At 40.1% G+C, this 13,755-nt stretch overlaps 1 protein-coding gene across 1 annotated transcript in view; it reads right to left on the bottom strand.

The window, feature by feature from the left end:
* Positions 1-10,950, bottom strand: part of AMPH (amphiphysin) — a gene marked incomplete at its 5' end in the record, with an annotated part of 112,510 nt that extends 101,560 nt beyond the window's left edge. The window contains one exon of the mRNA XM_081346222.1: positions 10,882-10,950. Within this exon, the coding sequence (XP_081202348.1) occupies positions 10,882-10,950 (69 nt within the window). The remainder of the gene's footprint in view (positions 1-10,881) is intronic.
* Between the last annotated feature and the right edge of the window lie 2,805 nt (positions 10,951-13,755).

Below are 13,755 nucleotides of genomic sequence, written 5' to 3'. Positions count from 1 at the left end.
CAGATCTTTGTATTTGGTTGTCTTCTCCAGTTCCTTCTCTTCTATTCTGCTGTCTTCTATATTGCCATGTCAATTATCCAGACTTTTCTGTCTTTCTTATCAACAATTGTTAGGTCTGGAGTGTTATGCACCCTGTCTTAGTTTCTTCATTTCCTATTATTTTCTCTGTTATTATTATTATGCTCACCACACAGTCAGGAAATGTTTATAGAGTCTGGTATTTTTATCCATCTATTCAGTCTTTTCCAAGATTGGACTTGGCATTTCTATCTACGTATCAAGTCCTTCCTAAGGACCTGGGATTATTACTTATAATTAAGTTACAGTATGATGCTAAAATAAGCTAGCCATTTTAACATACAGCACTAACACTGAATATTCCCAATGACCATCGAATACATACATACTTGATGTATATATACTCTAATCTTGTTACATTTCCTAATCTTTGAGAACCATAAACACTTATGTTATATAATTTGTGTCAGAACAAATATGTTAAAGTGCCATGATACTGTGTTTGTTAAAAAATGCACAGCTACTTTTCAGTTTTTTATATTTTGGGATGTAGCCATCTGTGCTGCCTACAATCTTACATAAAAATATGTTTTCTACCTTTGTTCTATTATTAGTGTTGCTTTGCAACTTAGGTCTAATGTGAATCTCTGTGCTTAGTATCTCACATTAACTGTCTGATAAACATACATACAATTCTGAATGGATTATTTGATTCAAAAAAGACTTGACTCTGAACTGATATCAGATCTTCAAACTATTTTGAAATATTGTGTCAAGTCAGGGATGGTATGATATATAATATCATCTATCAGTGATACCTTAACAACATTTGCATTCTTTTTTAAAAAATATATAAGACTACTTTTTCTGCATTAGTTCAGGATAACTTCTTATATAACTCTTTGCCAGAAAATCTGTATGTTAATGTCAAGCTATGAATCCTACTGCCATTACAACCACTGCATGCTTCTAGCTTGCCAACAGAGTGGGGATGGAGATGGGGAGAGCTTAAGATTCACAGGTATTCTTATCATCTTGAGAAAGCCAGAGCTGTGGAAGAGTTGTTTTGGTGAACTAAAGTTTTTTCTCATAACAATTACTGAGAGATGTATTGGACAATGTGACTTGAAAATGTCACAGAGGAGAGGAGGAGATTCATTCCTGTAATTACTTGTTTCTCACTTTTTCTTCAGAACTAGCTTTCACTTTGAACCTGCCATAATGATTCTGCTCAATAAAAGTCACATTAGAGTAATTAATGACTCTGGTGTTTTCCTTAGTTGGGCTTTTCAGCCAGGGGTTGACACTAAGATAGCTCTCTAAACAATTCTAATTCCATTGAGAGGTACTGAGCCCCTACGCCCCTTTGGAAGCCTCCAGAGGAGTGCTGAAGACTCAGGGGAAGATGCCTGAAATGGAGAAACTGGCTCGGAATTGATCAGTGGAACTCCAGCTGGAGCTGAGGGCAGCTTCATAACTCCACCAGCCTCAACCCAGCCTAAGCAGCAAGTTGAATGGAGAGAGCCAACGCCGAATGGGGGAAGTGGCAGCATTCAACCGGCCCAAGTTGGAGAGGTGGAGAAAAGAGCTGCGGAGAGCTGTTGAAGCTGAGTTCTAGTCATACTGCCCCTAGCCCAAAGAAGCCAAGTGGATGGAATGCTGGAGATGTGAACCCTCAGAGGGAATGGCACCCAGGGAGCACTACCTGCCAAGGTGCAGCAGCCAGTCGGTAGAGCACCTGAGAAGTTCAGCAGCCTGGAGGTCTGTGGAGGAGGGCCAGTCCCACAACTGGATGCCAGACCACAAGGGAGTTCAGCCCCAATCCTAAGACTGATGCCAATCCTTTCACCCCACCATTCAGGGGGGAGCAGCAGCTGTGGTGATGGGGGAAGAGCGTTATCCTGCTGCCTGGGCTACCTTCTCCACCAGAACCCAGTCTGTAGGTGAAGAGCCTACAGCCTGCCAATAGCACCTGGGGAAGAGAAACCTCAGCCGAATCAGCCCTTGAGCTTGACAATGAAATGCCAAGTGGCATTTGAGAAATTGAAGGGGCTGTTCACTGCTGAACCCACGTTAAAACAGCCAAACCATGAGGAACCTTTTGTGATCCAGGTGGATACCAGCGATGTGGCTGTAAAGGCTGTCCTCCTTCAATGAAACACCAAGGAGGATTTACAAGCATGCAAGTACAGGGGACCCAAGCAAATGATTTCAGTTTGGGGGGGGGTGTCCAGTTTATCGGCAAATTCTGGAGGGAGTTTGTGAGAATGATTGGGTCCTCTCAGGGGCTTTCTTTTGCTTTCCATATGAGTACTAATGGATCTGTGGAAAGAGCCAATGCTATAGTGCAGCAGTACCTGTGTTGCTATGTCAACTATCAGCAGATGAATTGGGCAGAGTTGCTGCCATTTGCAGAAGTGGCATACAACAATGCAGTACACAGCAGCACTGGTTTCACTCCATTTAAGTTGGCCACAGGAGTGGAGTTTTGTGCTAATACCAGAATGCCCCAGGAGCCCCCATCCTTAAGCATCCTGAGTGATAGGGTGAATTTGTTCTATCGAGTCTGGGATGGCTTTAACTAAGGTAGCTGAGAGTCAGAAAAAACAAGCAGATAAGAAACGAGCTCCCCAGGAGGCTTTCCATGCAGGGGATAAAGTGTACCTGTCTACAAAATACCTTAGGGCTGAAACAAAGTTGCAAAAGGTTAGGGCCAAAGTACATAGGTCCATCCCCCATAGTTAAATTTATTAACCCAGTAATGGGTGAACTGAAATTGACGAGGTGGTTGGGGAAAGTGCATCCTGTATTCCATTGCAGCTTCTTAAACCATACAAGGAATCCATGCTGAGACTAGTTGAAATGGCAACTCCTGCCCTGATTGTGGTGGAAGGGGAAACGTATTACGAAGTAAAGTGAATACTCAACTCCAGAATCCACAAAGGGAAATTGCAGTATTTGATTCAATGGGAGGGTTACCCCATGACAGAATCTAGATGGGTGAAAGTGCAGCACATCAGCGCAGATTGCTTGGTGAAGCGATTCCATGCAAAGTACCCCAGAAGCCAGGACCGGTGCGAGGGAAGGATTAGCAGGCATTAATGTATATTATTTTGTTTTCTAGGTTCCCTTTCTTTCCAAGAGGGGTGGCCTGTCAAGCTATGAACCCTACTGCCTTTAAGACTGCTGTGTGCCTCTAGTTTACCAACAGAGTGGAGAGGGAGATGGAGAGAGATTTGGATTCACAGATGTCCTTATCATTGTGAGAAAGCTGGAGCTATAGAAGAGTTGGTTTGGTAAGCTAAAGTTTCTTTTCATAATAGTTACTGGGAGATTATTGGACAATGTGACTTGAAACTGTCACAGAGAGGAGGAGATTCATTCTTTTAATTACTTGTTTCCCACTTTTTCTTCAGACCTAGCTTTCAATTTGAGCCTGCCATAATGATTCTGCTCAATAAAAGTCACATTAGAGTAATTAATGACTCTGACGTTTTCCTTAGTTGAGCTTTTCAGCCAGAAATTGACAGTTAGATTCTATTCTTTCCACTTTGCTACCTCTGTCTTAAAAGAAAATCACAAGGAATATTTCCAGATTTATTACAGTGAAACTCTTTATCTAGCTGAAATGCTGGAGGGTTAATGTCCCCTAAAGGGACTATCATTCCTGATATTTTTATCTCAATTTTAGGGGGGGGGGGAAAGAAACCTTAGGTACTTTGATATTACTTTATCATAGCCCATGAATAAATAAAATCTTGAATAGGTTCAAACTAGATTCCCAGTATGCTGACAACTCCTTTTGCTGCAGTTTGGATTTGGAGAAAACCCTGCTAACTGGGATCCTGGTATTGAACACCAACATATATGATGAACAGCAGTGCTAGAAATCTTTCTAAAATAATAAAGCTGCAAGATGGAAAAGGAAAGATATCTATCAGTTTTTAGTATTTATATGTTCCATGAAATAATTCAGTAATAACTAGATTTACATTCCATAGATTTGAACTAGGTGTATAAGTGCATTCAATTTAGCTTGAATTCCTCCTTTAATATTTGGTATGGATTGTTGTTCTGTATCATGATTGCTGTGTGCAGAACTTTGGATATAACTTTATGGAAATGCAGCACATAAATAAAGGAGCTTATTTTTAAGCTGGTATATTGGAACTATGCTGCATTTACATAAAGTTTAATATCTAATACTACATTAGTAGGCAACAGATGAATATGTATAAATGCAATATAATTTTTCCCCCAGAAATTAAGCATTTGTTGCAGTAGTTCCTTAAATAATCAAGGTTAACACAGGACTAATACAGGTATGACTAATCTGTATATGTAATTGATAGATATAGCATACAAATCACTCTTACTAAGCATGAGAATGAAACTATTTTGTACCTTTTTTCCACAAAATTTCTTCACAAAGTTTATTTTATATTTTGGGCCAATCTCTTTGTAAAGTATACTATGCTTCACTCACATCCATTTAGGAATGCTCATATTGCCAAAATACTGTATAAGAAATTCAACCAAACATATTTTAAATCTTCCCAGAACTGAGTAAAATCTTTAAGGGAGTTGGGCAATGACTACTTTAGGTGCAGTTTCTCCTCTTCTACATTGGCAGGCAAACCTGTGCATTGGCTCCTTTTACTTGCCCTAAAGAATAAAATACAGAATAACACAGTTGGGAAGGGACTTTGGAGTCTTCTAATCCATCCCTCTGCTCCAGGAGGACATCCTATACTATTTCGGACAAATAGCTCTCCAATCTTTTTCTTAAAAACATCCAATGATGAACCAACAACAACTTTGGAGGCCAGCCATTCCACTGATTAATTGTTCTCACTGTCAGGAAATTTGTCTTTAGTTCTAGGTTGAATCTCTCTTTGATAAGCTTCTGTTATTTCTTGTCCTGCCCTCAGATGCATTTGAAGAATACCGTCAGTTATTATTGAGGAAGGTGCTACCTATTCTATACCTGTGAATTTGATTTTTCTTGTTTAAGTGTAAGTCCTTACTTTTCTCATCACTGAATTGCATTTGTTGGATAGATCCTAGTGTTCAAGTCTGTCGAAATATTACCGTAACTTGAGTCTATCTTCTAAACTGTTGGCTATTTCCCCACAGCTTAGTGTTGTCTGCAAATCTGATGAGCTCCCCTTCTATCCCCTCATCTAAATAATTTATGGAGATATAGAAAAGTACTGGGCCTAAGACAGAACCTTGAGGTACCCCACTGCATGATGTAGTTCCATTGAGAACTAGATGATGAGTATGGTTGGTCAGCTGTCTAGTGGTGTTACCCAACATATTTATATCTTACCAAGGAATAGATTGTGGTGTACTTTATCAAATGATTTACTGACATCTAAGTAAACTATGTCCATAGTATTTCCATAGTATTTCACTTTAATGAAGTATCACTTTGTTAAAGAATGAAGCAATGTTTGTCTGGTATGATCTACTTTTGACAAAAAAGCATATTGGCTTAGTTTAGCTTGTTTCTAGGTGTTCACAGATTTGTGGCTTATTTATTTCCAGGATCTTCACAGGTATTGATGTCAGACTGATTGATCTATAATTTCCTAGACTCATTTTTACCCTTTTTGAAGATGGGAACCACATCAGCTCTTTTCCAGTCCTCTAGTAGTTCTTTGGTACTCCAGGATCTTTGAAAAATATGGTTCAGTGGTTCTGGATCACGTTTGCCAGCTCCTTCAGAACCCTGGGATGTAATCCATCTGATCATGGAAATTTTAACTCATCTAGAGTACAGATTTTCTCTTACCATGTTTTTGCCTATCTTGACTTGTATTCCGAATCTGTCTTTTATAGTACTTTTGATAGATTGGACTATTTTTCCTTTTGTATAAAATAGAATAAAGAATGAATTAAACTAGTCTGGGTTCTAGTTAAGGTATCAGGCTAGAAGCTAGGAGACTATGAGTTCTAGATCTATCTAAAGTATAACAGATGGGTTACCTTGGGCCAATCACAGTCTCTCAGCCCTAAGAAGAATGTAATGGCAACCACTTCTGAAATCTTGCCAAGAAAACAGCAGGTACTGTTCCACGCAGTTGTCAATAGTCACCCTACCTCAAAGGCACAGACACCCAAACCCAGGATAAGGGAGTATATAAATACCATTGTTTCCTGCCAGATGAAACAACTGGAAATAATGACCATAAACTTAAATACCTATTATAAAATTAGCTCACCATTCAAGGTTGCAGCATGGGAATGTTCTTATTGTTGTCCGGTGAAGCAATCCCACCCAGCTTAAGGATGTTCTATTCCATTCCGTTTCCCAACCAGTTGTTTTGGAAGGTAGGTCTGTCAGCATATCATGACCACATTTTTCTTTTTGAAACATTTTCTTTTTCTAAGAATGTTTGTATGTCTGCACACCCTACCTCTGATGCTGATGATGTGGATGTTGTCAGTTCAGACTATTTAAGCTATGCCACTCATGAATGAACATTACAAACAGGCAGAATGAGATCTTATGTCTGTGTACCCTTGAAGACCACTCGGAGGCTCCAACTGGTACAGAATGCAGCCGCGAGAGTTGTGTTGGGAGTTTCCCGACACTCCCATGTCACACCTCTGCTCCGCGAGCTGCATTGGCTTCCAGTTGTCTTCCGAGTGAGATTCAAGGTGTTAGTAATGACCTACAAAGCCCTACATGGCATGGGTCCGGAATACCTTGGGGAGCACCTGCGGCCGGCGTCAACTTCCCTCCGCCCAGTACGCTCCCACAGAGAGGGCCTCCTCAGGGTGCCACCGGTCAAAGAATGCCGACTGGTGGCCCCCAGGGGGAGGGCGTTCTCTGTGGGCGCGCCGGATTTATGGAACCATCTTCCGGTCGAGCTCCGGATGGCGCCTGATCTCCGCTCCTTCCGGCGCGATCTTAAAACCTACCTCTTTGAACAAGCTGGCCTGGCCTGATGGGATGGGGTCGGGTTTTATAAACTGATCTTAACCTTTTAATCTGTATTAATTTATTACGGGCATTGCTATTTAATTACTTTTTAATTTTTGTATCTGGCTTTTTATTATGTATTGCCCTGTTCACGGCCCTGAGTCCTTCGGGAGAAGGGCGGTATACAAATTAAATTAATAAATAATAAATAATAAATAATATGGAAAGGCGTGTTGGCAGGGTCTTCTAGACTTGGCATTTGATGCTTGTGAAAAGAAAGTCTGTAACACAGAAATACTGGATTCATAGTACAAAAGGGTAGATGGTCTTTTAATGTTGTAAAGAAAAAAGCTAGTAGAAATGATGTTTTCCAATCTCTTCGCATGCTTTTGCAAAAGAATAATTTCCAGCTAAAGGGGAGACAAGGGGAATCTATCTGCATTTGGTCTCATTTTCTAGTACTCTGACTTTCTCCTTCCTTCAAAGAGTTTACTGGTCTAGGTTTTCTTTTTTAAAAATAAGGGTGGTGGATGTTAATTGTGTGGATTTGATTGCTTTTTATGTTATAAACCACCTTAGAAACATTAACTATATTGTATAAACATAAATGCATCATTGATTTGGAACAGATTGTGATGTTTAACTGGCTTAATGCCCAGCCAATGCGGGAACTAGGTACAGGGTGCAGCTTCAGCATCTCATTAAGCTGAATGCTTAAACATCTCAAGAAGAGGTCATCTTCTCAGGCAGGTCTGTTTCTATTTCAAACAATGTTGTTAAACATTTAACTAAAATCTGGTTTCAATCAATGATCATCAGTTTTTTGGGTGAAATGGAGAACAATTCTATTCCATTTTCTACATAATAGTTTTACAGATCTTTGAAGATTGTAATAATTTCTTGATTCCTCTTTCCCAAAATAAACCTGTCTAATTCATTTAATTATTAATTAAACCACTCCTCTCTTTTTTTTCCAATTTAGGCACTGCCAGATTGTCAAATGACTCTGGGTAATTCATAATATAGCAAAACAGAACAAAAAATAACCAAACAGAAAATGAATAAACAAGTTGGAAATTTAACAATTCAACTAAAAAAAAGAGTTACAAAACAAATCCTAAACAAGCTCCATCCATTCTAATCTCAATGACTTAATTTTTGGATATCCTACTCATGACAACATATGCACCTATACCTAACCACCTGTACATGCAGCCATAATGTGGTTTGTTTGGTTTTAAAGTTAGATTATCACAGTTAGCATTATGTGAGTACTTGGTTGTTACAATTCAGTCAACAAATCATGATTAGCTTAGCCTGGTCTATAAAACCAGCAAATAAGTTGCATTCTCACTAAAGTTTGCTATTAATAGATCAGTGAAAACAACGTCACATTAAATTTCCATTGATTTCCATAGGTCTTGGATCCAACCAACCATCATTTGAATCAAATGCAGGAATGTTTATATTTGTTTATGTATTTATTTACTGGTAACAGCCTTCCAGCCTTCTCTAAAGATGTCAATAATGTGGGGGTCTATATGATTAAAGTAACCAAAGTTCAATGGCCAATCTAGAATATATTTGGCTTGATTTTCCTTATTTATGGAGCATCTGTACCTAAATCAAATTTCAGATCCAATATGAAAAGAGCATTAACTATGTATTTAATATATTGAAGAGTTTGGAGTTTAAAAGGATTACTTTGTGGAGCTCACACATAAGAATTCAAACTATCTATTTGAAGAGTAATCATAACTGTCTTGGTGATAACTGTGAGGCAAGGAGAGGATTTTAACACTCTCATGTTGTGCGGTTTGATAGCTTTTAAACAAGCACCATTTTTAAAAGATATGTATTTGACAGATTTCAAAATGTATTCCAATAACTCTGCAGAATTATTCAGATACCATATACTTGAGCAATTTAATTCAGACCTACAGGAAACTATCCTGTCTTACTAAGAGGAAAAAGCGCTGCTTTTAAATATGGCAAGACATGAAAAGATGATTTCCCTGAATTTAAGCCCAAATCGCACACATTCTTCCATCTCATGTTGCTACCTGAACCTTCCACCCCACTTGTATCATCTCTCATTTGTCTCTATTGGTCCTTCCTCCCTAAGAATTAGTACTGACCTCCAGATTCAGCTGCAAATCATCAGGAACCTGAGAAATGTGGATCTTGTTTCCTTTTAACATATATTAAACCACCAGAACTCTGAATCTTGAATAAAAACTTGGCAAGAATTTCTGATAAAACACTGGAATAGGGGGTGTTTGGTGGTCATTGTGGATTAGTGACAAAAGCCATTTGGAGAAGGCCACTCTGATCAATGCTGCTTTAGTCTTCAGATGAATGCAGTCAGGAGATCAAATAACTTTAAGCTTGGGCAGTTATTAAAAGAAACACAATCCTCTTATAGTCTGATGAAATGTGGGCACATAAAGGTGGGGCTTAGGGAGAACCGAATCTTTATTTATGCAGACAGAACTAGAGTCCAAATCCTCTTCCCAAGCTGCAGGTTATCAAGAGGCTTATGATCCTTTGATAGCAACTCCAGTAAGACCAAGTCCAGAAAGTAGAATGTAATCATACACCTCTAGGGGCATTATTATTCAACGAAAAGGATCAGAACTCCAGTATTTTGTATGGAGCAAACAAACAGCTCACAGATTATATAGGGTTTTTTTCATTAGCCAAGAGCCAAAAATCTGGAGCCACTATCTCTTGGCAAACAGTTTTTGACCCTGAGCAAGCTAATCCCAAATGCAAAACCCAGATATTAAAGCAAGGTCCACCCCTTGGCCCAGGCAAAACAGCACAGCATCTGCAACTGTTTGATTTTCTGGGGTAGGAAATAATCCATAACTCTTGGATTAATGACAGAAGAACAGGTATACAGCAGTCTGAATATAACTCTGACCTGCATCCTTCCTCTAATTAAAAGGGCTTCATGAAGATGTAATTATTCAATGGTCCAAGGGATATTATATAACACCATTGATTAGGGCAGCTTGCCAACAGAAGAGGGAGGGGAAAAACATCACGGTAATTATAGACGAGGTATTAACCAAAAGTTCCTTGGGGAGGAAGACAGCTTTCTGCGCTTCACCATCTCTTTACCAAGATTTATTTATGCTCCGGTCACGAATACAGGGCGCACTTCAAGCACACAAATGGAGCAAGGAATCAAATCCACACCGGTGCTGCAGCTCCCCAGCCCACCGATCCCGAATTCAACCATTTTCCCAAAGGGCGCTATTCTGTACTCGAGCAGGGACCGCCGTTTTGTTAGTACATGGCACTCTCTCTTTTCTCTCTCTCTCTCTCTCTCTTTTCGGAAGGACAAGCAACGCTGCCTTTAATTGCCCTGCAAGACACTAAGGCAAATGGGGAAAGAAACGTCAGATGGCCTTGAATATTTCCTTTTAGTTTCCCGCGGGGAGGGATTCGATACAGTACGTAAAATACTCGCGCCCTTCTGATTAATTCAGACACTTGGTCCTCGCTCGGCCTACCGGCCTTCCACCCTATCTCATAAGGGCTCCAATCAGTACAGGTAGGTAATGCCCTCTGTGCAAGCGAATTGGGCGAGGGCGGCAGCTTAGCTATGGAAAACCTGACGTTGATCCACGCCGGCACCCGCCGCCGCTGCCTTGCCCGAAATCGCGAGGGAAAAGCTCAGCATTTGCATTTGCAACGCCATTGCAGCGCTGGATGTCTTTTGGCTCGGCTTGGTTGTGCAGCTGTTCTTAGATGGATCCGCGGGGTGCTGATCTCCGCCTCCCGCATTTACTGAAGGATCTGCTGCAACCTCCCCCCCCACTTCCCCTCGCACTTCTACGCTTCCTCTCCAACGTCGTGGTCTTGGAAATCCCAAAGCGCACAGACTCTGTTTTTTCTCTAACAGTTGATGCGTCTTCCCTTACCTTTTCCTGCGCCCTGTTCAGTCTCTTTTGGACATTTTTCGCAAAGACGCCCGTTTTCATGTCAGCCATGGTGGCTGGTTCAGGGAATCCTGCCGCGGAGGCAATTCAAGAACACAATTGGAGGAGAGAAACGAGGCCGACTAGCAGAAGGCAAGAGCGATGGGGGAGAGCGAGCGAGCGAACGAGAGAGAGAGAGAGAAGGGGGGAGAGGGAGGGAGGGAGGGGCATAGGGAAGAAAGGTGGGGGGTACTTAAAGACAGAGCTGGCGTCGAGAAAACTCGGATATGGGATCCACACACGACACATTCCGACAAACAGGGAAAAGATTCCAGCGGCGATTCTAAATAAACTTGCAAAGAATCAGGTTGGAAGGCTAAGCTTTTAAGCATACTTCTTAAAAATTAGCTGCAGCAGTGTGGTAAAGCCTAACCCATCTTGTCGGTTCTTTTATTCCTCCCGCCACCACCAGCACCCCCAAAAAACCCTGCGTAAAACCACGAGGGATTCCATGGGATTACAATTTTGAGATTAGACCGACGGGTATTTTTTTAAAGTCCTGGAAGAAAGTTATCTTCCATATTGCTGCCTACAGGCATAGTAGCAATTGAGCCTTATCTTTATTTTATTACAGAATTACACGGAAATTAGTTCCAGGAAAAAGTTTGGAGGAGTCCGCTGTTTTCACCTGTGTAGAATTAAAGCGTGGAGGCGAAAAGCAATCTACCTTGGCTGAAATCGGGATCTCCCCGTCCATTTGCTCAGTCTTGAGGGATAGCGGGAACTGAAGTCCAACAAAGCTGAGGAAACTCAGGTTGCCCACTCCTGGACTAAAATAGCCCCGCTTGTGTCTTTTTCTCCAGTCTTTATTAATTATATTTACAAGTGCATGTTTAAAATCAAGTGAAGTCAAATCATTGAAGTAATATGCGTCGATGTCTATGATTCTGCAGGATATGTCCTGGATAACTCTGTCATTAAACTTCCCCCCACCCCCGAAAACTCCTTAGTGAAACCCTACAGAAAGTTGGTATAGAAATCCAATATTCCAGAAAGCTAAAGCACTGTTAGAAAGCAAGGCACTAGAGCTTCCAGCTGCATATTTATGTTTGCTTCTGGCTCCATCCCAACCATCAGTCTTAGCAAATAAAAGCTCCGTGATATGAGAACTGTGCTCTCGATTCTGTAAAGAAGCAAGTGTCCTTCGGTAGCCGTTCTGCATGTGTTCTCAACATTTCAAAAGTCCCAAATATCGAAAATCTCAACTCCACATAGTTGGTGAGGTAGCTGTCCAAGGTACTGATCTATGATGCTTGCAACATGAAACACAATTACAGTTCAATTTGGATTTTGAGGTGCCAGTTACCGACAAAGAAGTAAAGTCCCCTGAATTTTATGGATTTATTGATCAATAGGCATATAATATATGGCTACCCTAATATGGGGTTTTCTTGTGCAACCTCTTTCCTAGGAATTTTAGGCCAAATCTTGAGAGTTAAAGAAATAAAAGAAGTTAGAAAGTAACAAATGATGCAAGGTGATCCAATTAAAATGGCAGAATGTGAACAGATGGCTAGGATTTTTTAAGAGTTGATGAAAACATACTGCTGTCAGAACATACTGCTGTCAGAACAGTTTTAGTTTATACTGATGCTTCAATCCCAGTTGGACTCTGCAGGATTATAAGTGAGAAATGAAGTACTACTTTTAAGTTTTACAATTAGACTTGCATTATATTTTGTCCAGTGAGGGTTAAGCTCTCTTTTGTTTTCCTGTTACAGAGAGCATAATACTAATACTAGATGAGAATTGTTTATCACGTCGGCTCATCTATTCAAGTGAGTTTCCCTCTTGAGGTGATTGAGTGCCATGAGCAATCTGATATTTTACAATAATATGTAAGGCTATTAGATTATATAATTTCATAGCTCTGCTGAAACATTAATCATGGATGAAATATAATGTAAACCAGTATTTGTTCTGAGAAATGTCCTTTATAATTTAAGATGGAATAAAATTACTGATTATTATAATTCTAAAAGTATCATGGCAAAAATGTAAGAATTAACATTACTCTTTGTTTCTTTTAAGCTTATAGCAAATTCTGAAAACTTTATTTCCTGAAGGATTAATACTCTTTTTATCAATTTTCTAGTTAGTCTGTTGAGACATAAATAGTGATAGAAAGGTCATATATCAGCAGACAACTTTGTGCTATGTACTTAAATTCTCCCTTGCACTCACACACCAGAATCTAAATAAGTTTGTAAATAGGCTCATCAGTTAAATTGGACCCTTAGTGATTAATCAATCCATCTTTTGTGACACCTCAAACACACATTTTTAAATGCTTTGAAAATAAAAAGGATATTTAGATTAAAAAAGGCATAATCACCAAGCCAAAGACTGCATATTTTAATGAACATAAACTGTTATGATTGAAATATGTAAGTAAGCTGTTGCGGAGTCACATTTTTGCCCCTCCCACTTGCAGTGCTACAGTGACTGCAAGCTTGAGGTGACCATGATGCTTTAATGCCTGCTTGCAGTACAGATTCTGTTTACATAGCATGGAGCTAGACTACCTATGGAACTGTTTGACCCGTTACAATGGCCCATCCCACCATTCAGATAGAGAACCTATGTTGCAGATACCATTAATTAAAGAACTTCAACTGATGGGGCCCAAGAAGAAAGTTTTCTCTGCTGTTGCCTCCAGCCTATGAAATATCCTCCCCCTTGCAGGTGAGGCAGGTCTCCTCTTTCCTGGCCTTCCCAAAAGGAGTCAAAACATGGCTCTGAAGCCTTGCATTGGTTACTCAGATAGCATACAGCTCATGGCTAATGCCCTGAAAGCCCTTCAATTAATTTTAATAG

This window comes from Vipera berus (genome assembly GCF_964194415.1).
Source record: "Vipera berus genome assembly, chromosome: Z".
NCBI classification, from domain to species: domain Eukaryota; kingdom Metazoa; phylum Chordata; class Lepidosauria; order Squamata; family Viperidae; genus Vipera; species Vipera berus.
This window is presented reverse-complemented; position numbering and strand designations above follow the sequence as displayed.